General features: G+C 37.6%; 1 protein-coding gene across 4 annotated transcripts in view; it reads left to right on the top strand.

The window, feature by feature from the left end:
* The window catches only part of USH2A (usherin), a 419,834-nt gene that overhangs the window by 112,935 nt on the left and 279,657 nt on the right, over positions 1–27,242 (top strand). For 3 of the 4 annotated variants that reach the window (XM_080585038.1, XM_080585039.1, XM_080585040.1), the window contains exon 21: positions 9,493–9,723. In XM_080585038.1, coding sequence (XP_080441164.1) covers positions 9,493–9,723 — 231 coding nt within the window. Of the gene's footprint in view, positions 1–9,492; positions 9,724–14,160; positions 14,380–27,242 lie in introns of those variants that run through there. The other variant, XM_080585041.1, reaches the window with a different exon arrangement.

Here is a 27,242-nt window from a genome sequence, read left to right as displayed (position 1 = left end):
TGTCTGTACACCTTAATAAATTTTCAGTTTGAGCTAATTTCAACCACACATCAAGGATTTCAAAGATACTAACTTTCTACAAATTTAAAATAAAATAAGCATTGATATAGAACAGAGATGGAGGAAGCCTGCATTTACTTTGAAGAAAAGACTGGTATGAAATCACTTCTTAGACATCCAAGGATCAAGAGGGTTTTGAGACAGAAATTGTTATGAAAATCAGCTTCAAAAGTCTTTTCATGCAATGAGGTAGTTAGTATCGATCTTTACTACTATAAGTATAAGCTCAAAATGCATGGTACGTGACATACCTGCAGACTACTTAATATTGTGGTTTTCTTTTGTATAGCCACTTAAAACAGATTCATTACTTTCACAATATTAACATTTTCAGTTAGTAATTAGTGTTGTTATATGGATGTTGTGATGATGATCTTTGAAATTACCTCTCTTCTGTAATTTGGTCTCCCATAGAAAAAAAAAATCTGAAAATTTCTGATGTGCAGAATGTTTTCATTTGCTCCCTGGGCTGTATTTGAGTTGCCTGAATTCCATCAAAGCTCCTCTGCGTAATCAGTGAAGAGATATAGGAGCTTCCAGACAGGGAATAAGGAGTTACCCAGAGCCAGTAAATAGCTAGGTTTATATACACGAACTGAAGTGGAATTTAAGCTATTGAGATAACACCTCTAGTATGCCCTGTGTTCTTGATCCATTTATTTAATTGCCTTTCCTTTTGTTCTCAAGAGGAGATGCCTCTTGACGTGTTCCTTGATTCACCATTTAGCTTTGTGTTTCTGTGGGTAAAGATCGCTCTCTTTTCTCTCTTCCTGAATTGGTGGTGTCAAAATTTGTTTCTTCATACTGCAGCCTTGTAAAATTTCAAGCTGACCATCAGAGTCTTGTACTTGTATGAGTATGACTTTATCCATTGCATATAGCCATGCAAGGAACAGAGTTCCAGTCTGTGCTGATAACCGTGGAAACAAATGTGACCTAAATGGCACACCTTATTACTACAAACGATCCAATTTTGCATTTATGCATTTATTAAAAGAATCAGAAACAATAGCTTAGTTATGCTTGACAGCTTGTTTATGACTATCTACTCCCTGGTTGTGTTAATGTTTAGAGACCTATCACATTAAAGAAGACAGGAGAATACAGAATAGAATAACAAACACATCCTAATTTTTTAGCTATTTTGCAGCATAGCCTTTTCCTGCTTACCTTTGTAGGCCTTGAAAGCAGAGTCTTGTAGTGGTTTCCTTTTGTCTTTTTAAAACATGTTAAAGGAATGTCTTAAATTTTAACAAATTTAAAAGTAAAACACTTAAATTATACATGCCATTTTATCTTTCATCATTTGCATTTTTTATTTCTGGGGAAAATTAGTTAATAATCTCCAGGTTTTTGTGTGCATGTTCCATTTTGGGAAGCATAGTGAAACTGTGTTTTCACAGAAAATTTAAAAGAGACACTACTTATGTGATGACTGTAGATCAGAGCATGTTCAAAACTTGGAACAAACTTGCAACAAAGTTAGGAGAAGCCAGTCCCATCATTTGTAAAAATAGATGATCGAATCTTGGTCCATTAATATCCTTTTGTGTCACTAAATGATGCAAAATGAAATTAAAATTGCCTTTCTAGGACTGTTGAGGAGCTCTGTTTTGTGAAGGAATGTCTCCCTGGCACACAGACAGTCTCCCTGGCTGTGCGCCACTCCCCCTCCATGCCCTGGCACGGGGAACTTTTTGGAGGAAGTCTCAACTGAAATGTGCTCCATCATAATGGTCCCCTTGCACCTTAACAATCCAGGAGCTTTGAATTGTGTTCCAAGTTGGGCTAGAGGTTATACTTAATTATACTAATTTTTCTCTGATGTTGAGGAGGAGAATGGAAAACCATCTCTAACCCTTCCATGTGTGGAGTATTCTGATTTATTATATGGAGCATTTATATCACTGGGTGCCTTGAGTGCCTCACTTGGCTGTAATTTTGACATGTCCAAGTGAGGTATATTAGCAAGGGCCTTGCTTTTAGAACTGCCAATGCCTAGAAGTTTCAAGTACTTCTTAAGCTTTGTTCATATCCATTAGGTTAATTTGAAGACTAGCTGTGTAAAAAGACAGCCTTCAAAATCTAGCATTCTTCTTTTTCTCTGGCAATATAGCACGATAAAAATGATGGCAGAAACAATGGCATTAAACCATTATTTTTGCTCAGCATTTTTGTTTCTAGAGGTTTTGAGAGAGGATATAAAAGACAAAAGAGACTTCCGCAGTCTGGAGCAGAATGTAAGGCTAAGACTGAAGAGAGCAGAAGCATCAACAACAGTATGCTGATTTTTCAGTGAAAAGTCTTTTTGAGTAAAATTGGTTATGTTTGATTCTAGATTATTTTAACAAGTAGATCCCTTCTAATCTGGTGCAATATAGGTGTCTGTACCAGGTTTATCTCATGAGTAGCTTTGCAGGAGGAGGATGAAAGAAACCTAATATCAGCCATACATCCCTGTGTCTGTCAGACTGACAAAAAATCTCCTCCTCACTGATATGGTCACCCACGGTATATGTAAAAGGTGGTAAATGATGACATTTGAATCTGAAGAGTGTGAGGAGAGGGAGAGAATAAGCAAACAAAACAGAATTAATAAGAAACAAATTATTTTATAATAATGCTGAGTGGAAGATGTCACAAATGCATATGAAATTAAGAAAAGGAATGGGAATGAAGTGTGATGAATAAAAGAACTTGCATGGGTATACCTGATTCATGACAAGCTCCCAAGATGGTAAAGAGTGTTGGAAGGTCAGTGTTGCATGGTAGTGCAGTATTAGGATGAAACATCAAAGCAAGTATGTTAAGATAATGGAAGAAAAGAATTAACCTGTCCCTGTTACTCAAAGAGAAGGTGACTGGACAGAAATAGAACCTCTTTTTGGTATGTTCAAGTATGAATACACAAATAGTTGGCTTTTAAAGCCTCAAATCATACTTGTATTTTCTTGATCAGTCTTTTAAATGTTAAATTAAGAGATGCACATTCCACAGTTCGTGCATTATTTTCAATACTCTTTATGTACTGCAGTATTTTGCAGATACTGCTGAAAGCCTTGGCTGATAGATAAGAAAGAGGTTATTTCTAATACTTCATTGGTAAATTTGGAATCTTATTTGAGCTGCATTTTTATATTTGCTACCATGAGAATGTCAAGTCGAACTACGTATATATAACTGAAAGCAGTACTAGACTGCAATTATACATTTTTCATCTTAACACCTAGAGACAAATTTTACTTTGTTCCTTTCTCCAAGTTCTTAGTTCATATTCCTGTTTATTTTTGAGAATGACATTCAGCCTGTTCTTATCAGATCCCAGGGTATTCTTTTATTTTCAAAAGCACTTTTTTGCTCTCTGCTTTTATCTCATGTAAGATTCTGAGCTGGTACCTTGAAATCAAAAGAACTACACCAGCTGGTACTAGTAGAAGACCTGGTTGCTTAAAAATGATTTTTTTGACAATGTGCTTGTGTTAAGTTATTAATTACATGCATTAGTCTTTGCAGCATTTACCAACACAAAAGATGAATATTTTCCAAATTTTTCAGTCAGGCAGAGAAACACCTTTTTATTCCCACCAATTTATGCTGTTTCAACAGGATGGAATTAGCCATGTGATTGCTTGGACCAGTAGAATTGCTTATCCTATCCTTCTCAGTATCAGTCAAAGTGTGCCTTAAACAATCTATACAGCTATGTTTCATTAACCACTGTGTGACTGAGCTTATTTCTTGTAATTAAGTTCGTCTTTCCTTTGCCCTTCTTCAGTTTTTTTTTTCCCAACTTCATTTAAAAAGCCTTTTTTTTTTAAGAGACACCAAAGTATGGCTTTGTGATTGCTACCATTTACCCCAGCACATTGTATTAGTGATCCTTTGCTTTTGATGGCAATTACAGGGTTCAGAAGCTAATTTGTAGAAGATATTCTTCCAGCACCAGCTGCATCTGGCTTCTTGGCAGACTTCTCAAGCAGTTGTATTGGTGGCTTTGGAGTTGCCTCTGGGTTTGCTGGGGTAATGATGCTGATGGGCTTTCTGGGCTGTCTTACACTCCTTGATGTCGTTTTCTTTTTGATTACCCTTTAATCTGAGTAATTTGTCCATTTTTTCCATTCATGAATAAGGTCTAGAGCAAGCCCTTTTCAAAAGCCTCAACCCATTTGACATGGCAATACAGCATTTGTTTATGCCTGTCACAGACTGTTTTTCTACAAAATGCTATGCGTCAATTTTAAAATCACAAATACCCATTAAACAGGCAATTAGTAATGTATATTTTCCTTTGTTGCAGAACAGAAATATGAGGGCCATTTGCTGCTGGCCTGAAAACACAGATTGTTTTGCATGCATGTACATAAGTCTCTTCATTGTGAGTAGGACCCAAAGTGATTAAACAAGCACTCTTAATATGTTAATTTATAATTTTAATTACAACAATCTTGTATATATAGTCATTAGTGAATACTAATATAAATATTTTTCTACCTTTTTATTCATAATGCATAAACCAATCATCCAGTTACTTCTCGGCAGTTGCCTGTTTCCGTTTCATAATACAATCTTTGTTCTTAGTTATGAATGCATTTTGTTCATTCCTGTCTTGAATAATCCCTCATTAAGCTAGTCACTTTCTGCTCCATGCTAAAAAGGAAAAATTATCATGCAAATGTGGCATGCCATATTAAAAAGCACATTACCAAACCAAACACTTTTGTTGCTGTCCTTCAATTAGTTTCCCTTCTTTGAATTTAATTTCATTTGTTGTTAAACTACTGACTTGATGTATGGACTCATGAATTTGAGGCTGCTGCCAAGAATGTAGCAGGAAAAAAAAAAATCAAAGCCTCTTCAGAAAGCTGCAGAGGCAAAGCTGAAATGAATTTGCTTCACCTTTGACAAGAACACTTGAACAGCATTGGAATCCTCTGATGATTCAGCTTGGCTAATTATCCAATTATTTATTTCAAGAATAAAGGCACTGTTTTACAATTAGAAAAGGGTAAAGTAATCTGAGAAATTTGGTAATAACAGATGACTTAGGTAACTTCTGAGATAAACAGTATCTGCTCAAAATTGTCTTGCCAAGTGTTCAAGCTGCGGTTAAATTGCTCTTCGAGTTTCAGGACAATAGCAGGGACTGGAAAGTTATTTGCTTCTTCTCTCCTACTAAACACATATTATGCTTCATAAATAGCTTAGTTTGTTCTTTTTCCTCTGTGTTGAATTTGCGAGGTTTTTAAGCTATGTTTAACTTGTACTTCTCTTGATTAAAAGCTTTTGGTTAGAAGCAATACTTTTTAATTGCCTAATGATATAAGTCAGTTCTTAGGAAAGAACCGTGCATTTAGGAGTTCATTTGCAATATAACTGAAAAATTCATTGCATGGCAGTAAAACAATTTACTGTTAATTACAAGGAGAAGAATTTGCTGTACCATGCTCACAGATTGCCATGAATCATGCAGCACTCCTAGAGATTTATAACAGATGTGTAAGTGGGATGAATTAGCAGGGTTTAATAACAGAGACACAAATCATGCAGACTTCAAGGAGCTTTAATTGATATACTAGAATGTGACGGGCATGAATCACTCAGCCATTCAACAGCACTGTAACATATGGTCAGCTCAATATGCTGCATCTTAAATCGGTTGGTGAGTCGTTGGTTGTCCCATATGGTGGAAGCAATATATTTTTCATGATTTTTAAAAAATATTGTGTATTACATCTATTTTTAAAGAAATATGAGTGTAGCATATTTGTGTTATTAAACTTTCTTTTGAATCCCATTGGGGTGGGTTTTTTCACTTCTTTTCTTTCTTTCCTTTTTTTTTGTGTGTGTGTGTGTGAAGAGTTCCAAAATAGACTCTAATTACTTTTCTAAAAAAATAAAATATTGTCAGGATACGTAAGGATTATTTCTTAACTCCTTTACTATTGAAATGACTGGTGCTATTCTGAAGTGCGGGGGAAAAAAAAGATCATGCCAGAAATGCTATGGCAATCTCAGGGTCCTCTGAACTTGTAGCAAAAATGAAATGGATGACCACTAGCTAGGTATGTAATTTTACTTACAAGGAAAACTCCAAAATGAAAAAAACAGGCTTTCTTTGTTTTTGCCCTCAAATTTGCTGAACATTTCTGTTTTAATTCGTATGTATGCATTCTGAATTCAAATGAACAATAATTAAAAATTGTATACTTTTTGTTACCATTACCTTTCTGAGCTATTCAGAATGGCTGATTGAGGACTTCTGTAGAAAGGTACACAAGTATCTACCTACAGTATGCTGAGTAGTACTTATTCAAACACATGTAAGCCTGTTACATTTAACCACATGGTAAATATGTTATTTCTGGGACAAGAATCTGGCAGAGTATGAAAAAGCTTTAGCAGTTGTATTAGTAAACCTGACAGACTTGAGAAAAGAGTATTGTATCCTTAGAACCGCAGCTGCCAGAATTTAATGTCAACAATTAAAATTTATTTTGATCCTTACCTAGTGTTTATTACTGTTTGTATACACAACAGACCTTACTAATACAGAGATGCACTATTAGATGGAATTACCATCTGTTCAGAGAGAAATGCTGGCATCTGTCTTGGAGTCTAAAACTAAAATGATATTATTTCAAACAAAACAAAATTAACTGCTCTTTACTTACCAACTTCATTTTTGTGTACATGTGTGTGCATGCACACATGGGAAAGGCTTATTTGTAATAACCTGTGTAGCAACATCTATATTTAGATATATGACTTCAACGTAAGCTGTATAGACCATCTGTCTTTATTGGTCTTTTTTGTGCCCTCTGCTACACAATGGCATGCAGCAATCATAGGCTTTTAAATACTGTTTTAGCTTTATAATATATTAAATATGTATTATATAGCAAGACATTAAAACTACATAATTAAAATATACAAAATGTGACTTGGAATCCACCAAAATGTATTGCGCTCATTATTTTGACAGATGTGTCTTAACAGAACGTGACTAAAAAAAATTGAATAGGTAAAATTATAGTCGATTCATCTTTCAGAAAGTAGCTACAGGTACCACAGTGACACCTTTAGGAAAAAGTATAGTGTATCTTTTAGTCTTGAGTATTTTTAATTTCAGCATTTAGTACCATGCTGGGCTAGTGCTAGGATTTATTTTCAGCACTGTCTATTCCTGTGAAGAGTTTGGGTTTTTTAGTGGTTTTCTTATATAACTTATATAACATATTATGTATAGTATTACATTGTCATGATGCACAAGAATTCTCAAACATTAACGAGGCTTTAGTTTAAATACTAATGTTATAGCATGGATGTTACTTTGTAAAAGCCTGGGTTTCTGTTCCATATATCACAAAATAATAAATTGTGTCATGCCAGTGTTTAATGCGTGTACACAGTGCATTAACTGTAACTGTAGTACATTTATTTGTGCTAGAGGAGACTTGAAAATGATTAAAAAATCAATACTTCCCTGTCAGAGAAGCAAGTGTTACGATGCATTTAAGTAGTTAATTGCATAAGCCCTATAAAAGCTTCAGGTTTGGGTACCAGAGATGCCATAATTATGGTCCAAGTAACTGCCGTTTATTAATGTTAAACTTTAAAGGAAGATACAGTTATTGTCATGAGTGTTAGCTGTATGCATTTTAGAAATAATGAATTTTATCATTTCCGTTTTACCATCAGTAAGCTGAACTGGAGGGCTCAACCTCTTATGTTCACATTTAAAATGCTGACGTACACCAGTTCCCTCCGAAGGTGAAGTTTTGATTGTTAAGCCATGTTTTCTATTTAAACTTGTGCATTAATACCACAATTCATTAGTGCTGTGCCCTACTTATGCAGGAAAGCTTATGACCTCACGCTGCATTACTTCAATTTTGACATTGTAAATTTCTACATAGCGTGAGATACTAATTAGATTGTGAAGTCATAAATGATGCCTAAGCAGGAATTTACAGCACATAGTGTCATTGGCAGCTTCCCAGTTCCTCTACTCCCTGCTTTCTCCAAGAAGAATATTTATCAAGCTGGGGGGAAGGGAGGAAAAAGAAAGAAAAAAGGTAGCAACATGCTACAGGCAAATAGGAAAAATGAAAAATATGTTAATGATCTTGAACATGCGCTAATGTTTAAAAGGATGTTATTAATTCATTGTAAATGAAGCAATCTCTTTTTCTCTAAAGAACTCATCCTATATACAATGCTGTGCTGTGAAGTAATGTCAGATTTCAAAGACCCATATTTTAATTCAGGTTTTATTGTTCTTGAGAGGCGTTTATTGCTCGTTACTATGTCATTATGGGAACAAGTAATTTTTACAAGTTGTCATTGTATTTCACTTCCTGGGTACAAATGAAGTTTCTGTTGTTAAATCCTTTTCTTTATCACAGAGAGAAGGGGAAGGAAAAAGGCAAGATAAGATGGATATAGGTTCTATAAACAGTAAAGTGTTCTTGTACTCCTTCTCCAGACTATGCCTTTTACTGTTTCAGTGGTTGTCCATTCCTTTTCCACCTGTATGGCCATTGTGCCATTAACCAAACAGGTCTTGCTGCCCTCCAGTGGCTTACTGTACAGTATTAAAATAAATAAATAAATAAATCTGTTTATAATACATCTGTAGAGTGACCAGCTCTTATCAAAATGTTTAATGGAATATTAGCATATTGGTTTTATCAGTAGGAGGATCATTGTAATAAGATAAAGCTATCTTTTATTGATACGTTCACAGAAACAATCTTGTTTAGAGTCTTACTGTGTGCCAATGATGGTGGAGAAAAGTTAGAGGGGAGCACTTTCTTGGACTGAATAATTTTCTGAACGTATGATAATATCTTATTAGGTTGTGTGTGTTCCGTGAGGGAAACATCCTGGTGGGGCTTCAGTAGTGTGGATGGATAGCTGCTCTGCTCTTGTTGACTAGGATAAGTTTATCTGCTGATAAAAGACTGGTGTTGTCATGTACTGTACTGCTGAGTTGTAGTAAGAGTTAATCAACCATTCAGATTCTCCTTTGTTTTTTTATTCAAATTCAATATTGAAAGTCATACAAGTTACAGTTGAGTATGGCATGAGAAACTTATCAAGGAAGGAATACAAAAATGCTTTTTATGATGAAGTTGATTCAGATCCTAAAAGGGTATGGATTTATTTTTATTTTTATTTTTATTTTTTAATTTGGATGTAATACTGGAGACATTTATCCAAAGCTTGAATAAATACACAAAGTATTTCTTGTGAAGTTGAGAGTACGTTCCTATAAAGTTTAGTATTTTTTTTTCTAAAGCTTCTGTGGATATCTGTTTATCCTTAAAAGGGCCAGGAATTGAAGTGGGATGTTTTGCAATAATTGTTATGCATAATAAATAATTTCCCAAGTATGCACTGTAATTCCTAAATATTTTTTTTAATGCACAGCTCCAAGAAAACTTGCTGCCCCTCGTGTTGAAGGAATAAACAGCACAATGGTAAAGATAATCTGGAGTGAACCCGAAGAACTTAATGGACCTTCTCCCATCTACCAGGTGGAAAGGATGGATTCATCTTTAGCTACATTGAGTGCAGAAGTAACGAAAGGAATCCGTTTCCCAGGAAATGGATATTACAGATTTGCTAGTTCCACTCTTCCTGCCAATACTTACTTTACAGGTAAATGAATTTAAACGATTTAGAAAATATACCACTTATACTCTACATTTGTTTAACCATTTAATATCATATCCCACTTTATTTTCATGGTAAAATCTGTGGGTTTTAATTTGTGAGCATAATGTGATTGTTACTGATATATGGCCTATTTTGATTCTCACATAAAAAGCCTATGGAAAACTTTATTGGACATGTGGAATTTCTGTTCCCTTGGCTTTGGGCATACAGATGTACACAAAGGTGAATGTTGCTGCATATTTGACTAGTTTCCTAGTGGTAAATATAGAAAGGATTTTATTTATTCCTCTGGGATATAAACTTCTCAATGAATTTGCTGTGAGTACTATGGCAAGTTTTCTTTGATATCTGTTTGAGAATTCTTGAGATTGCATGAGTGTTCAGAAAGTGCTCTTTTCCATGTTCAGAGCATTTGTGTTGTTCTAATAGCTTTGTCAGAGAGAGAAAAAAGGCTGCCAATCTGACAGAAATATGCTGGGTATTATCACCTCTCTTTTTGATTATACATTAGTTTGGAGCTGGGAGTTTTTCAGATCTAAGCATACCTATATTCTGTGATTCTCAGATTTTGCTGATGTCTTAATGTCGAGGATAAAGCAAAGATATAGATAATATAGGTTTTGGGAAAATATCTAGGTGAACCTAATTGCATGTTTGAGATGTTACAGAGGTCTGTCAGTGAAATATTACATTGGTGTGAATAGAACATGAGCTTTTAAAGCTCATGAAGAGCTTTACAAGAAGAAAGAAGAGCTGTACAAGAAGAAATCAGCTGAAGATAAAAAAAAAGTGTGTAGAATATATATATATGTGTATATATATACATCAACTCATGAGACTTACAGCAGCAATGGAAAATCTAAAAGGAATCTATGTACGAGTGACAGCAAGTGTTAGATGGCATGCTGATGGTGCAAAGGACACACTACACTGTAATGCAACTTAACGTCGTACTGAAAGCCTTTTTTGTTAAGGGTTGAAGCTGCAAAAAACATGCAGTGTTGTTGACACCTGATAGAAGTCTAAAGGTTTGAAGAGGACTCAGTAGCTGATGTGTCTTGTCTTCTGGGGCACCACAGCAAGAATATTTGAGCACACATCTTGCTGCTTGCATGTGTGTCTGTTTGTGTGTGAGAATTCAGTTTTTATATAAAACACAAATCACCTTCTCTATCTCTCTATGATGACCCATTGAATGTGATGTTAAAAAAAAAAAATTGATCACTTTTTTTTTTTTCTTGCTAGGTGCTTACTTGATTTGTAGTGAAGCAATAATAACAAGTGATAATGTGTTAGTTAAATATTTACACTGTGTTGACTTGCAAAACCTGTGTCTGTGCAGGAATCTGTAGAAACAACTGCTGGGCTTCCTTCCTCAGCCAAATCACTCAATAGCTTTCCTTACATCAAAGTATGCAACCTTTACTTTTTTTTTTTTTTCTTCCTGTTATCATTTGTGATGATCTAAGGATCAACTAAGCTGCAATTTTTCTCAGTGGAGCTCCAGTCAGCCCCATCACTCCAATATGGGTATCACAAAATTTCCTGCTTCTCATCAGAACTCTGGGAGTGCTGGGGAAGAGGGTGATGCACTATTTGGATTGTTAACATGCCTGTCTATTTGTGATCAAAAAAGCCCAAACACAAACTACTTGAGCATGATTCAGTCTGGCGTTCTGTTATATTGTACAAACAGAGACTGCAAACAAGGATTCTTGAGATGGTGATTTGAGAGAGTTTGGACAGATGAGTTCAAAGAAGATGTTAGAATAAAGCTCCCTTCATATTGGTGCATGATGGCTGATAATACTGTTTGAATAAATACGATTTATTATCTCTTTGGATTGTGATCTTTCTATTAGATCAGCTATTGGACAGAGTATCTGGAGATGAGCTAGAACCGAAACAAGCTAGGCAATTTGTCCAGACATCTGCTGGTAATGACTGACAATCAAGTTAAATCAGTGTGTTTGGTACCTCAAAATGTGTAATTTATATGCTTGACATCTCAAAGTTTATGAGAAATGAAAATCTCTTTTTCTAAGTAGTCACTAGTCCTTCCAAAACATGGAAGGAAAACTGTAAAAAACAAACAAACCAACCAAAGAAAAACAACAGAAGGGTTTGGAATAAAAGATGCTTACAGGAATGAAAATTGTTCTTTGCACTTGTTTAGTTTTTGAGGCCCTCTCTCTTTACCCATCTCTGAGGACAGGCAGTTGGCAATTGTACTTTATAGATGGGATGGCTTTAGTGTGCATGCAGCTGTGTACATTTTTGACACAAAAGAGTGCCAGCTTGTATATGTCAGTCAGCAGATAGATACTTCTTGGTCCGTGTGTGATCACCCACTGCTAATCCAGAAAAAGATAGATCAGTTTATTCATTGCTGATAAATGCGGTTGTCCTCAGTACCTTCCCAGCTGGTCTTACACTCCAAGGTGCAAGTAATAGGTGCAGATGTATTATCTGGGAATTACTCCAAATTCGTATTAAAAAAAAAAAAAAAAAAGTTAGGCAGTAAACACTGGCTATGCTAAGCAGCATCTTTCTGTCTGTAACAAAGCCTCCAGCTGCACTGGAAGATGTGCTGTGAGTATACATTACATGAGAGGAAGTCAGGTAAAGAAAAGTTTTGCTTTTGCCAGGACCATCCATACGCAACTTCATTGTTCTTCAAACTGTAAAGAAATTTTAGCCATCTGTAATGTCATTTCACTGAAGACGCAGACTTTAACACTTATTTGTATCACTTGAAGTTCTTAGAGACAGCAGCACTCATTGATCTAGCAAAATGCCACCAAAGGAACTGTTATTGTTCTTATTTTAGCTAAGGAGCTAATCTGTCCCCCATCACTCTGAAGACTGGGGTATTCAGGTGTTATCTTTGTATCTTCCCCATGAGACAGCAAAGTGCTATCATTCTGATTTTATAGATGAGGACCTGAAGTGTGCAGAGCAAGGCCCAGATCCCAGTGCATAGTTGGGAACTACAATCCATTGCTTTTAATTGAAACTTGATTGCCTCTCTGAATATGGGCCCAAGTGGACCACTCGGGTCCTGCAGGAAATCAATAGTAGAAAAGAGATTTAAATCAAGGTTTCCAAAAGCTTTAGTTTGTGCCCTAAACATGGGGCCTGATTTCCTTTCAGCCAGAGTTATTTAATCATCAGTGATTAATAGAGTGCCTTGTATTTTTTGTCTGCCAGATCGTGTATAAGACAATTACAAGAAGGCCAAAACGGGAAAAAAAATACATTAATTGTCTGTGTCTGTGAGAATACCATATTTCTGTATTAACACACACTATTTCTCTTTGTAAAAGAGGAAATTGTAGATGCTTTCCACCCACCCACCCCCCCCCCCCATGTAAATTTGCTGGAAGCAACATGGCTAACATGCATGCTTTATCTGAAGAATTTCAGCAATTCTGAAATCCGAACCTTTTGTTTAAATTCAATATAATAACACAAACAAGGGAAACCTGACTTTACTCTCAGCATTTAGAAGCTGGCTAAAGTGAAAGGATTACACTTTCAAAACACCTTGCTGGAGGAACTCAATTATTTGGGTTATTCCTTTAGGTTCCATTTTCAGAAGGGGAAATCACAGAATCACAGAATCACGGAATTGTAGTGGTTGGAAGGGACCTCAAAAGATCATCGGGTCCAACCCCCCTGCCAAAGCAGGTTCCTTGGAGCAGGCTGCCCAGGTAGGCGTCCAGATGGGCCTTGAATATCTCCAGAGAAGGAGACTCCATAACCTCCCTGGGCAGCCTGTTCCAGTGCTCCATCACACTCACCGTGAAGAAGTTCTTTCTCATGTTGGTGCGGAACTTCCTGCGCTCCATCTTTTGGCCATTACCCCTTTTCCTGTCCCCACAAACCACTGAAAAGAGGTTGGCCAAATCCCTCTGTCTGCCACACTTCAGGTATTTATATACATTGATGAGATCCCCTCTCAGTCTTCTTTTCTCTAGGCTGAACAAACCCAGGTGTCTCAGACTTTCTTCATAGGGAAGATGCTCCAGGCCCCATATCATCTTTGTGGACCTCCGCTGGACTCTTTCCAGGAGATCCCAGTCTTTTTTGTACCGGGGAGCCCAGAACTGGACACTACTCCAGGTGAGGCCTGACCAGGGCAGAGTAGAGGGGGAGGATCACCTCCCTTGACCTGCTGGACACACTCCTTTTAATGCACGCCAGGATCCCATTGGCCCTCTTGGCCACGAGGGCACACTGCTGGCTCATGGTCACCCTGTCGTTCACCAGGACCCCCAGGTCCTTCTCCTCAGAGCTCCTCTCCAGCAGGTCGTCCCCCAGCCTGTACTGATACATCGGGTTGTTCCTTCCCAGGTGCAGGACTCTACACTTGCTCTTATTAAACCTCATTTGGTTTCTTCCTGCCCATCTCTCCAGCCTGTCCAGGTCTCGCTGAATGGCAGCACAGCCTTCTGGCGTGTCAGCCACTCCTCCCAGCTTTGTGTCATCGGCGTACTTGCTGAGGGCAGACACTGTTCCCTCATCAAGGTCATCGATGAAGATGTTGAACAAGACCGGACCCAGCACCGACCCCTGGGGAACACCGCTAGTCACAGGTCTCCAGCTGGACTCTGTGCTGCCGATCACCACCCTAAATGAAGTCCATTTACACACTAAAAAGTTCACATTCTACTTAATGCCAGACTTTATACTTAAAAAGCCCTTTAGAAATGGCTAGAAGGTTTTACAACTTTATTTTTTGTGGCTTGCTTTAGCACTACAGCTGGTATGATGCAGCTGTCTAAATGCTGCAGGAGCATTGTTCTGTTTGTCTCACTGATTCTCTAATGGGAAAGGGAAGCACTGTATATTTTATAGATGGTGTAGAAAGGTATCTGAAAGAATTGTAAAAAGTAGATTTTTTGATTATCATTTAAATTCAACTTACGCTTGTATTACTCCTTTAATGACTGAGTCTAATGTATAAGTCCAGAAAACCCTGAGGGTGAAGGTAATGAGCATGGTGTTTTGTTAACCTAGCTTTCATTGCTAACAACTGGATGAGTTGTAGAATAGTTTTCTGTGCAGCACAGTTAGGGTCTTCATCAGCTTTCAAGTGGAGGCGTACCAAGGCTCACAGTAAGATCCACTGAGATTGTCAAACACAATCCATGGAAAGCAGTATGCAGAACTGCTGAAGTATGTTTCTGTGTGAATATCAGCAACTAGCCAATGGGTATATTTATGAAAAGAGTTCTTCCTCTCAATTACCTTTTGGTCTTTGGTTGAGGGTCAGGACTTGAGGTGCATGAATGGATTAAAAAAAAAAAAAAGTGTATGAAAGATGACCTGTGTAAATGAGTCCTGCTTAGGATCATTGGTTCTAATTTGAGGCACTACCTTCTCATTCAGATTTCATAACACACAAATATCTCCTAAAGAGTATGCAACTTCACCTTTTTGTTTAATGGAAAGCAGGAGGATTGCATTTTTCTTTGAAAACATGGCTCCTTGAGAAAACACATGTGCACCCTATTGAATACATTGGCATATACTTTGCATTCTTACAGAAACAGTGCCACTGTTTTTTCAAATTTTGTAGATAATCCTGTCAAAAAAGCTGCAGTAGTATACCAGTATACTAGTATACTTTAGCAAGTATACTAGATTAAGCTCCAAAATACAGATTAAAAGGAAGAACATTTAGTTTCCAGAATTTATTGAGCAAGTAGATGACAGACTGCTTAGTTGTTTTAAAGCCATGTAACTTCTGCGCCCAAAAAGCAACTCAACTTAATGTTGCAAATGTGTCCCAGATATTCTGGGTTCAAACAACATCTGAGCTAGGAATTTCAGGACTACAACTTAGTTGTCTGAAGTACAACCATGGATTGCATGTAGCTCTTTTTGAATGTTTCCTCTGATTGAACCTGTGCAAGGGAGAAAGTCTGTGGTAGAACTGATGGAATAGGGCCCGTTTTAGTTAGAAAGGATGGAAATTGCTAACAGTTGGACACATGACTAGAAAGCTCCTTGGAATCCATGTTACAGAAGTAGTTGGTCTCCTTGAAGACAAACTCAATGCATTTGTGGTTTGTATGTGAAGTCTCATCACTCTATAAAGAGTGAATCAGTTGCTACAAAAGAAAGAAGCACCTTCTGTATTTTGGAATTATTTCCTTTTAAAAAGCCTATTAGTTCTGTTTGTTCCTTTTGGAACAAGGAGGATTTACAAATTGTACTTGGTTTCAGCCTTGTGAGTGTTTAAATTTCCTTCTGAAGGAAAAAGCTTAGGAATTTCAGTAGAGGAATGCAGTTTAAGATCTCATAGGTAGGGCTTAGTGTCATCTGCAGGAAATGGACAAGACAGAACAAGAGAATATGGGAAGTTAAATAAGATCCTTTGGTTTCAGGCACAAGCCTGTGAACAATTGGAAATTATTTATTAGTGAGAAATATGCCAGTACTTGTGCCCATATCTCTGTGCTCACGATACTGTCCACTAAATACTCGTCATATCCCATGTGCACCTGTATAATTTGATGAAAGAGGGAATACAGTATCCTCCCAGTTGGACTCTGATTTGGCTCAAAAATCACATGTAACTTCTGCTCAGTAGCAATCAATAACTGAACAACCAATTTTGTATTTAAGTTGTGATGTGCAGCTACAAGCTGTGGATGATACTGTCTACAGAAATCACAGAGTAGAAAGATGGATGTGTGGAAGGCTATGTTCATCCTGACCTCTCAAAATCAGGCTACATTTCAAATATAACGTTGAACATAAATTGACAATTTTGTGGCATTGTAGTGGGTTTTGTAAATAATATTGCATATTCTTTCTAAGAAGTGGAAAAAAACAAATCCTCCAAGCATACGTCATGCATTGCTTGAAGTATAATCAGCTTGATTTCAGGAGTTATAGTTGTATGTCTATGTGCATCATTTATTTAGTGATAAAATATATTTTTTTTTCTTGGTGGGTGAAAGATTCATTGTGCTTTTTAAAAACAGTTGAATCAGCTAGCATTATTTTAACATTATTGCTCTTGTATGCTACTTCAACAGAAAGGAAGTTATTCACATAATATTAATCAAAATGCAGTCCACTCTGAAGAACCTTTGTGTTGGGCCTTGCTTTGAATCCAAGTTCTCTGAACTAGGATGCTATATTTAAAAACAAGATTGTCTTGCCTGCGATATGAATTCTTTGCCAACCTCTATGTGATGCAAATTCAGCTCTGTAATGATTAGGGAATAACTGTTTGAGGTAAGATGTTCATATATTCAGCATTACAAGTAGAGCCTTTTACAATGACATTTTTAGTGTCTTGAAGTCGCCTTAAAAATGTGTATTTTTTTTAAATACACCTGTGCTAGTGTTTTTACTGCCAGTTTGTGAGTCAGATACACAAACATTCCTCAGAGTGGAGAATCTTTCCAGAAGCAGTGTTTCTTAATACTCATTGCCATGGAACATTGCACAAGCATCATTTACATTTGATCTGAGCAAAAGTGTTGAGAATGGCTGTGGTCATTCAGTGTTTGGTCTCCACGTAGCTCTTCATCAGTGAACTCTCCAGTAATGTAAAATGAATTCCACTCCATATAATCCTGAGCAAACACTTCATAGTTAGTGGAAGACCCAGATATTTTCATTAGCATATGGAGCTAAATAAGCAGGCCTTTTCCAGCATCTCAAAAGCAGCTTATGGAACGCAATATGACTGAAGACCTAGAAAATGAACATGATTGCATGTCTAAGAACAATATAAGAGGAAAGGCTAAATAAATTAAGGTTTAGAAAAATAAAGACTAAAAGGAGACATAATAGTGGTCTTAAAGGATATAAAAATATGTAGTTAAAAGAAGAGAATGAACTTTTCTCCCTGTCTACTGTGAATAAAGGAGCAATGTACTCATAAGGCACTTAAAATATAGCAAGAGAGTATTGTTTTCTCAAAACTTTTTTTTTTTTTTCTAAAAGACTTGGGCTAGTGGGGTAAAGGAATAGATTGTTGTGAGAAAAAAAAAAAAAAAGAAAGCTCTGGTATGGGAGATTTTAAAGAACAGTTGGATGAGCATCTCCCAGGAATAACGTAGGTAAAATTCTACTTTGGAGTAAGTGGGCTGATTTTGTGACCTCTAAGAATGTTTTTCCAACACATATCACATTACAAACTTGGATTAACCCAGTGAAGCTGTGAATGATGTTCAATTTCACAATTCCTACCAGCCATTTCTCCAGCCTGTCAGGATTCCTCTTATTTGCATCATGTCAACTGTAGCCCTCAATTTTTTGTCATGTGCAAACTTTTTTGAGAGTACAGTCCTTCCAATTCCCCAGGCTTCCTTTTTAACAAATAAAGCTGTTAAACAGAACTGGTCTCAGGGTCGCTCTGTCAGAAATGCTGCGCTTTGGACTTTGTGCTACTTGTCACAGGCCTTTGAGTCCTGCTGTTCAGCCTGCTTTTTTTACCCATATTTATAGTCCACCTATAATCCATCTATTTCTCCGGCCTGATGGAAGGATACTGTGAGAAACCATGTTGAAAACCTTGCTAAAACCAAGGTGTGCTCTCCCCTTTGGCTACTGAGCCAGTCCTTTCATCACAGAAAGCAATCAGGCTGGTCAGGCACAATTTGTCCTGTAAATTGTTGGCTTTTCCCAGTTATCCATGTCCTTTGTGTGCCTGAATATGACCTCCATGAAGATTTGCTACATGGTGTTCCTGGGGACAAAGATTAAGCTGACCATAGCCTGTGGTTTCCCAAATCTGTCGGCACAACTTTGCAGAAAATGCTATTAAATTTGTTTGATTCAGTCTTACCCTAAAAAAAAAAATGAAGAGAACTAGAAAAGAAAGAGAGAAATTGACCTTTTGCTTAGTTTGGCTTTGTGTATTCTGTGTTTCTCTGCTGGCATTTTTTCCTTACATAGTGAGCCTTTTAAAAAACATCCTTTTTTATTTCATTATATTGAACTGAAGAAGTAAACAAGATTTTCTGAGGGGAACGCTATTACAAAAGAAATTATTATACCAAGCTCTCAAATACTGAGATAGAAAGTATAGAGAACACTGTGTTAGCTGGTTTGGGGAACACTCTTTATATCTCAAGGAACTTTTGATAATGCCTCTCATTTTTTAGACTGTTTTATTAAATCATGCACTAAAGAGCTCTTGGAACAAGAATTTTACTGCTTTCTTTTTGTCTAGGTTGCTGCCCCAGGTCTTCTCCTTAGACCTTCTTTTAATTTTTATGCCACATTCTTACATTTTCTCCTCTTGTCTTCACAAAAGGACAGTTTGAACTCATGTCTTCATCTTCAGCGAGAGAAAGTAAGATAAAGGTCTTCTATATAACTGTGAAGTGGCTGGCTTCAGCAAGAAGGGGAGCCGTCTTTTTTTTTTTTTTTTTTCTGCCTGAGAACTGTTTGCAAAGACATTTTATCTAGGATTTAGTTCTAGAACTTCATGTGAATTCACAGTTTCATCTTGAAAAACATTCCTTTCTTCCTTCCTTCTGCATCCCAAGAAGCCTAAAGATAGGGAGAAAGAAGAGCTGCATCTGGAGAAAAAGGGAGTGACCCAGCACAACAAAGGAACTGTGCTGCTTTATGAACAAAACATCTTAAAACATCTTCTAACGTGCACAACAGGGACTTAGGCAGCAAATAAGCCAAGCTGATGCTGACCTTGCCAGTGTTACAGGTGTAATATTTTCACTAAGATGAACTGGTTTTGTTAGGCATGGACATACTTTCTATCAGTATCAAGTATCTGCTTTTTCCATCTTTTTATTGTAAGAAAGACTTATTATAGCCACTAGAGAAAAAAAAATCTCCCCTTTTGTATGATTTGTATGATTTCTCATATTTACCTTTTGCAGTTTAACAGATCAGCTATGCAGCACAAGCTTTGACATACAATTGCATTTATTTTTATTTTTATTTTTTTTGCATCTTTTAGGCTTTAGTGCTAAAGCATGTTTTTGCTGGTGTTGTGTGACATTCTGCACTGTGTGGTTAAAAACAGATTCTTCTGCTTGTGTGCATGAACTTTAAGGGCATGTAGTAGTCCCAACTATAGAAGTTGTAAAAGCAGAATTTTCTGCTCATATTGAGCTTCCCGAGGAAAAAAACACTTTGCCAGACTAGATCATTGTTTCTGCTCTTTGTACAAAATCAGTTACAGAATTGGGTCTTTTTCGATTATCCTAAACATGTCATATGACCTATACTCCATAAAACAGCAGTTCTTCCCCTTTTGTCACAACTCTAGTTGCGTTTCTGTTCATTGTGTGCAAACATGATTCTCTATTTTGAGATGTAGTGGTCCTTCTCTCTGCAGGTGACAAATCTAAGAATTAGCATAAGAAAAGCTTTTTATCAATTATTTCGAAGCACATGTTCAGTCAATAGTAATAAGAATAGTTACCAAGTTTGTATTTTTTTTATAAGCTAATCTGTGAGTGTTACCATTTATATACCAAGCTATGTTATACAAGATAAATTTCCACAAATGAAGCATATCTGTATATTTGGTGTTTCTTTTTCTTGCTCATCTCCAAACAAAATACCAATACTATTTGATGTAGGAACTCTGTATAGGTGTCTGCACAAAGAATACTCATTGAATTTAATGATAGTTACTGTGGAATTGTTGTTGTTGTTGTTGTTTTATCATCTAGTCTGCCCTTTGTTCAGTAAGAATGGAGTTCTTACACATTGGTTCACTTTGCAGAAGAAGTCAAAGGTGGGATTATATTCACAGATTCACAGATTTCTCTAGGTTGGAAGAGACCTCAAGATCATCGAGTCCAACCTCCGACCTAACACTAAGTACTCCACTAAACCATATCCCTAAGCTCTACATCTAAACGTCTTTTAAAGACCTCCAGGGATGGTGACTCCACCACCTCCCTGGGCAGCCCGTTCCAATGCTTAATAACCCTTTCGGTAAAGAAGTACTTCCTAACATCCAACCTAAAACTCCCCTGTCGCAACTTTAGCCCATTCCCCCTCGTCCTTTCACTAGGCACGTGGGAGAATAGACCAACCCCCACCTCTCTACAGCCTCCTTTCAGGTAACTGTAGAGAGCGATGAGGTCGCCCCTGAGCCTCCTCTTCTCCAGGCTGAACAAGCCCAGCTCCCTCAGCCGCTCCTCGTAAGACTTGTTCTCCAGACCCCACACAAGCTTGGTCGCCCTTCTCTGGACTCGCTCGAGCACGTCCATGTCCTTCCTGTAGCGAGGGGCCCAAAACTGAACACAGTACTCGAGGTGCGGCCTCACCAGAGCCGAGTACAGGGGCACAATCACTTCCCTCGACCTGCTGGCCACACTGCTTCTTATACAGGCCAGGATGCCGTTGGCCTTCTTGGCCACCTGAGCACACTGCTGGCTCATATTCAGCCGACTATCCACCAATACTCCCAGGTCCTTCTCGGCCAGGCAGCTTTCCAGCCACTCATCTCCCAGCCTGTAGCTCTGCTTGGGGTTGTTGCAGCCCGGTGCAGGACCCGGCACTATATTCTGTGTTTACAAGGGCAAAGAAGGGGAGGAGAGAGTTCAAGGAGACTTTTCATTCTTTCTGCCTCCTCTATGTGCAGCCCAGATAGTGGGTGTCTTCATGTATGTATCTGAAAATAAACAATTATGGAAGTGCTGTGTTTTGCTTCAGGCATAACATCTTCTGGGATCCCTTTTGTGTCCTCTGTGCAGTGTGCCCCTAAGAAATGGTGCAAGATGGAGGAACTTGTTGAGAGAAAGATTTGGTAAAATAAATGTTCCTGAAAATAACAAACATAAAGAGAAAGCTAGAAGGTAGGAACAGCACAAATGCAGGAATTTTATTAAAAAGTGCCACGCATCTCCTGGAAGTTTTGAATGCGAGAGGTTCATGTACAATGTGTTAAATGGACACTTATTTCATTTAGCTAGGACTATATAGTTAAAGCACGGACTGAAATTGTACAGATCAAAGAAGGAACTTGAAGCTGGCTTGAATATAGAAAATGGCAATACACTAGATGTTCATCTTTTACAGAAAATACATAAAAGCTTCTCCATCTCAAATATCTGAGGGAATAGAGACAGGCATTTCCAATGCTTTTCATTCACTAGTGCAATTGCAGGTCTTCCACACTACTGTTTCAATACTTTGTAAGATTTTTGTGGGATACTTATATGCTATTATAGTTGGACTTGTAACCTAAATTATTTTTGAAAAGGGGACTTGATAAATATTCTTGTATCTTAAATGTTAAACAAGCATCAAATTTCTGATGTATTTTATTTCTGAAGTCTTATGGTTTTGTTTGTGGTAGGGTCAGAAGGCAGTAATGACACTTGGTCAAGACTTTAGTCTAGATAATAATGATAAATCCTCTTTATTTTGTGTTTTTAGTGGTACAGTTACACTACATCTGTTTGGAAAATATTGCCTAGTCCAGGATGGGATGGCAGGAATTCTCTTTTGAAGAGAGAGGTGGCTCTGTCTTCAAAGTTCTAAAATTCCAAGTGATAGATAAATCTTGTCCAATTTCTTCTTCATCCTTTAATGTGCAATAAGATTGAAGAAAATGTTTCTTAGCAATTTTAAGAAAGGCTTCTGTATACAGATAAAATGGCCTTAACTTACACGAGGATACTCAGAGTGATGTGAATGGATGCAGTATAACAAGCTCTTGTATGTATTGGGTTATTTATTTTTAAGGAGTTGTTTGTGGACAGGTACAGGAAGAATGCTATCTGCTCTTCCTATTCTTGCATCCTATGGGAAGTATTCAACAAGGGTGAAGCAAGGAGAGGTCTAGTACTATATTGGCTGGTGAGATAATTCATGTGAAATGAATGCTTTCTGGTCCACGTTTAGCCTTTATTAGTTTATTTCTGTAAAGCATTATTTTATCTGATGACTTGAGACATTGCATTTGACTGATATTAAGCTTTTAAATTATGCCTGCTTTTAAGATACGAATTCTTTCCCATACTGTGTTTTTAAATGGTGAAGAAGCAACTACTGAATTATGTATTGACTAAACGTGTGTGAAAAGTCATGCATTGATTATGATTGCGTTGCGGATTTGATCGGGAAATTTTCATAATAACAATATAAGGAAGTTTTTCACCTTCTAATTGATTTCCAGGGTGATTAAATTAAGACCTCCTCTAAGTATGACTGTCCTTATCAATTACTGGCAGAATAGAGAAATTAAAGGATTAAAAATTTACGTGTGTTGAAATTCAGTACTTAAGGTCTAATATCAACCAGATCGTAGAGTGAGTAATGCCATTATGACAAAAGTATCATTCAGGATTCGACTATGGTAATGTGGAGGGAAAAAAAAGGATGTCTGCATTAGTATATATACATGAAAAAATAAGATTGTGAAATGAAGCACCTAGAACTTAGGAAATGTAGTTTAAATAAGCTGCACAAACTTAATTCAGCCTTTTTATTTTTGTGTTATGATTGCATTTAATCATTTGGTTATAAACTAGTTCTTCCATAGGTTTGGTGTATGGTTTTGACAAGATATTTCTTTTTAAAAATTCTTACCAGTCTGTATATGGTTTGATGTCTGTCCAGCTGTACATATCTAATTAGTAAGTGCAGAGTTAAAATTTTTTATTGTTCCATTTTCACTGGTGCATTTTGAGTACTTCGTATTCATTGATATTCGGGTTTAGAACAACATAAGAACTGGCGGAAGAGCTGGCCAAGCCGCTTTCTATCATTTATCAGCAGTCCTGGCTATCAGGGGAGGTCCCAGTCGACTGGCGGCTAGCAAATGTGACGCCCATCTACAAGAAGGCCTGGAAGGTAGACCCGGGAAACTATAGGCCTGTTAGTTTGACCTCAGTGCCAGGGAAGCTCATGGAGCAGATCATCTTGAGTGTCATCACATGGCACTTAAAGGGCAACCAGGCAATCAGGCCCAGTCAGCATGGGTTTATGAAAGGCAGGTCCTGCTTGACTAACTTGATCTCCTTCTATGACAAAGTGGCGTGCTTGGTGGATGAGGGAAAGGCTGTGGATGTGGTCTACCTTGACCTCAGTAAGGCTTTTGACACCGTTTCCCACAGCATTCTCCTAGAGAAACTGGCTGCTCTTGACTTGGACTTGCATACGCTTTGTTGGATTAGAAACTGGCTGGGTAGCCGGGCCCAAAGAGTCGTGGTGAATGGAGTTAAATCCAGATGGAGGCTGGTCACTAGTGGAGTCCCCCAGGGCTCAGTACTGGGGCCAGTTCTCTTTAATATCTTTATCGATGATGTGGATGAGGGGATCGAGTGCACCCTCAGTAAGTTTGCAGATGACACCAAGCTAAGTGCGTGTGTCGATCTGCTCGAGGGCAGGAAGGCTCTGCAGGAGGATCTGTATAGGCTGGACCGATGGGCTGAGGCCAACTGTATGAGGGTCAACAAGGCCAAGTGCTGGGTCCTGCACCTGGGGCGCAACAACCCCAAGCAGCGCTACAGGCTGGGAGGTGAGTGGTTAGAAAGCTGCCTGGAAGAGAAGGACCTGGGAGTATTGGTTGATAGTCAGCTGAATATGAGCCAGCAGTGTGCTCAGGTGGCCAAGAAGGCCAACAGCATCCGGGCTTGCATAAGAAACAGTGTGGCCAGCAGGGCTAGAGAAGTGATTGTCCTCCTGTACTCAGCTCTGGTGAGGCCGCACCTCGAGTACTGTGTTCAGTTTTGGGCCCCTCACTACAAGAAGGACATCAAGGTGCTCAAGTGAGTCCAGAGAAGGGCAACGAAGCTGGTGAGGGGTCTGGAGAACAAGTCTTATGAGGAGCGGCTGAGGGAGCTGGGATCGTTCAGCCTGGAAAAGAGGCTCAGGGGTGACCTTATCGTGCTCTATAGGTACCTTAAAGGAGGCTGTAGCGAGGTGGGGGTTGGTCTGTTCTCCCACGTGCCTGGTGACAGGACAAGGGGGAATGGGCTAAAGTTGCACCAGGGGAGATTTAGGTTGGATGTTAGGAAGAACTTCTTTACTGAAAGGGTTGTCAGGCATTGGAATAGGCTGCCCAGGGAAGTGGTTGAGTCACCATCCCTGGAGGTCTTTAAAAGACGTTTAGATGTAGCCCTTAGTGATATGGTTTAGTGAAGGACTTGTTAGTGTTAGGTCAGAGGTTGGACTGGGTGATCTTGGAGGTCTCTTCCCCAACCTAGATGATTCTGTGATTAGTTTTGTGTTATGAGTGGGGACTTGGGAGGACAGTGTGTCAGAGAATCCTTGCTAATTTTGTGTGCTCAGCTTTACACAGATAGGACCCAAGATTTTGGAGTAGTTTCTATTGACTTCTGTTCAGTTAGGAACACTTAAAGCTTCCACAGATCTCTGTGGGGTGTTTAAATGCAAACACTCAAAGAATTGAAGAATCGTAGATTCACAGAATGGTTTGAGTTGGAAGGAACCTTGAAGATCATCTAGTTCCAACCCCCTGCCAAGGGCAGGGATATTTTCCACTAGATCAGGTTGCTCAATGGCATGGAAGAGTGCATAACAAGTGAATAACTGAAAAGTTCGGCTTAAGTGACTTACCTCATGTTGCATAAGAACTTTTTGTGGCAGAGGTGGGGACAGATTTCTCCAGAGTGACATTGAACTGCGCTAGCTATGAAACTGTCCGTTCACTTTTTATATCCCCTTCCTCTTTCATTAAACATCCTCAGAGCACTACATCAAATAAGACAGGCTTCTGTGCACAAAATCCTTATTTGCTACATGAATTCTGTTTTAGTTGCTGAACATCATAAAATCCTTGAGGCAGATATCTTATGGGAAATGTGTGTTTGTATAATTGTAGACTATGTCATTATTCATCCTCTATCTGTGTGAGCATTATTATTTTTTTTTGCAGACAATTTTAATTTTATTTTGTAAATTTTGTGGGTTTACTTTTACAGTCCTAATGTTTTCTAAATAGTTACTCTGAGTAATAATAAAGAAAAAAAAATAGTGACACAAGAGAATCACAGATATATCCATCATTTGGAGCATCGCTGATTAACACGTCACAGGGTAAAAATCTTTAATATTAATGAAATCTTTTTCTGATTTGAACTATTAGAGACACTGATGGCTACATTAGAAGATCTGTATGTGAAGTCATCAATACAAAGGATAAATTGCATACTTTTTCACTGTGTTCTGTGGATCCTAGCAACATATTTTTTCAACTGTATTTATAAAGAGAGATTTTACTAGTGATTATAGGTCCTCCTGCTTTTTTGTTTCTTTTCCCTATTGCTTTTCAGTTTTTTTTTTTTTTACCCCCATCCTTTTCATGTTTTGACATTATCCATGATTTGTTTCTTTCCTTTTTTTTTTCCCTTCCTTTTTTTTCTGTTTCCTGGTTTGACCATTATAGTATCTTTGATCTTCTTCCTTCTGTGTTCTTCCAGGTGTTGTCATCCTTTTCTTTGTACTTCCAGGCACCAAATGGGAGAAAATTAATAGCCCAAGAGCATGACTCTTCACTTTTCTTTCTAGTAGCTAGCACACCATCAGGATTTGGTGGCTAGGACCAAGTTCATGAAAGAGCCTTCTTAGCCTGTCCCTCTAAGATGAATTCATGTCTGATTCACAAAATGGAGCCAAAACAAACAAACAAAGAAACAAAACAAAACAAACAAAAAAACACTTAAAAACGTTTGTTGCTTAAAATTGAAAGACTGATTTAAATTAATTCTTCAAAGTGGTAATGAAATAGTATTTGGCATGAAGCAAATATGGTTATAAAAGGTTTTCTTTTCTTAAAAGAGTATATTTTAGAAAAAAATCTGTGCAACACTGTTGTTAGGGACATGGGAGGTAAATTCAGCAGTAAGTATTGCTGCCATTCCAATTTGCAGCCAGTGGGGAGTATATTCTGTATCTGAGGGCTAGTAATTTCTTTAATAAATATGATAACTTGAACACTATGCTGAAGTTGCAGCATTTTAATTTGACTAAGTCTTTGTTAGTTATCTTAGGTATACACATTATCCAAATATTGAAGTAAGTTTTGCCACTGGATGGGATCATCAGGAAACAACATACCAATGCTTTGGTGAGAAAGCATGTTGTTCCAGTGCCAAGTTACTTGCTAGTGATTTTATTCAGTAAGCATATATTATTATTATTATTATTAATAATAATAATAATAATAATAATAAAAACAAAACAAACAAAACAATGGGGGAACTAAAGGACATAATGTATTTGATAAGGTACTTTGTTAACTTGACTTCTGAAGTGTAACCCAATTCCTTGCTTTTGGGGCTATACAAGACTGTCTTTTTCAACTCTGAAAACAAGTATCTATAAACCCAATTATTTTTCAAGGTACTTTTGCAGAATGAGATGGAATGACACATTTCCAGAGTTCCTATCTTTTCTCAAGCTATTCATTCTTTCTATGAAATGCACTGGAATTGATGGATGGTCTCTAATGCAAATACAGATGGACAAAATTATTACCTTAAAGAGGAGTGAAGTATAGTGACTGAGAATTCAGAAAT

This window comes from Anser brachyrhynchus (assembly GCF_964034855.1).
Source record: "Anser brachyrhynchus genome assembly, chromosome: 3".
NCBI classification, from domain to species: domain Eukaryota; kingdom Metazoa; phylum Chordata; class Aves; order Anseriformes; family Anatidae; genus Anser; species Anser brachyrhynchus.
The sequence above is the reverse complement of the archived record's forward strand: the minus strand, read 5'-3'. Positions and strand labels throughout refer to the sequence as shown.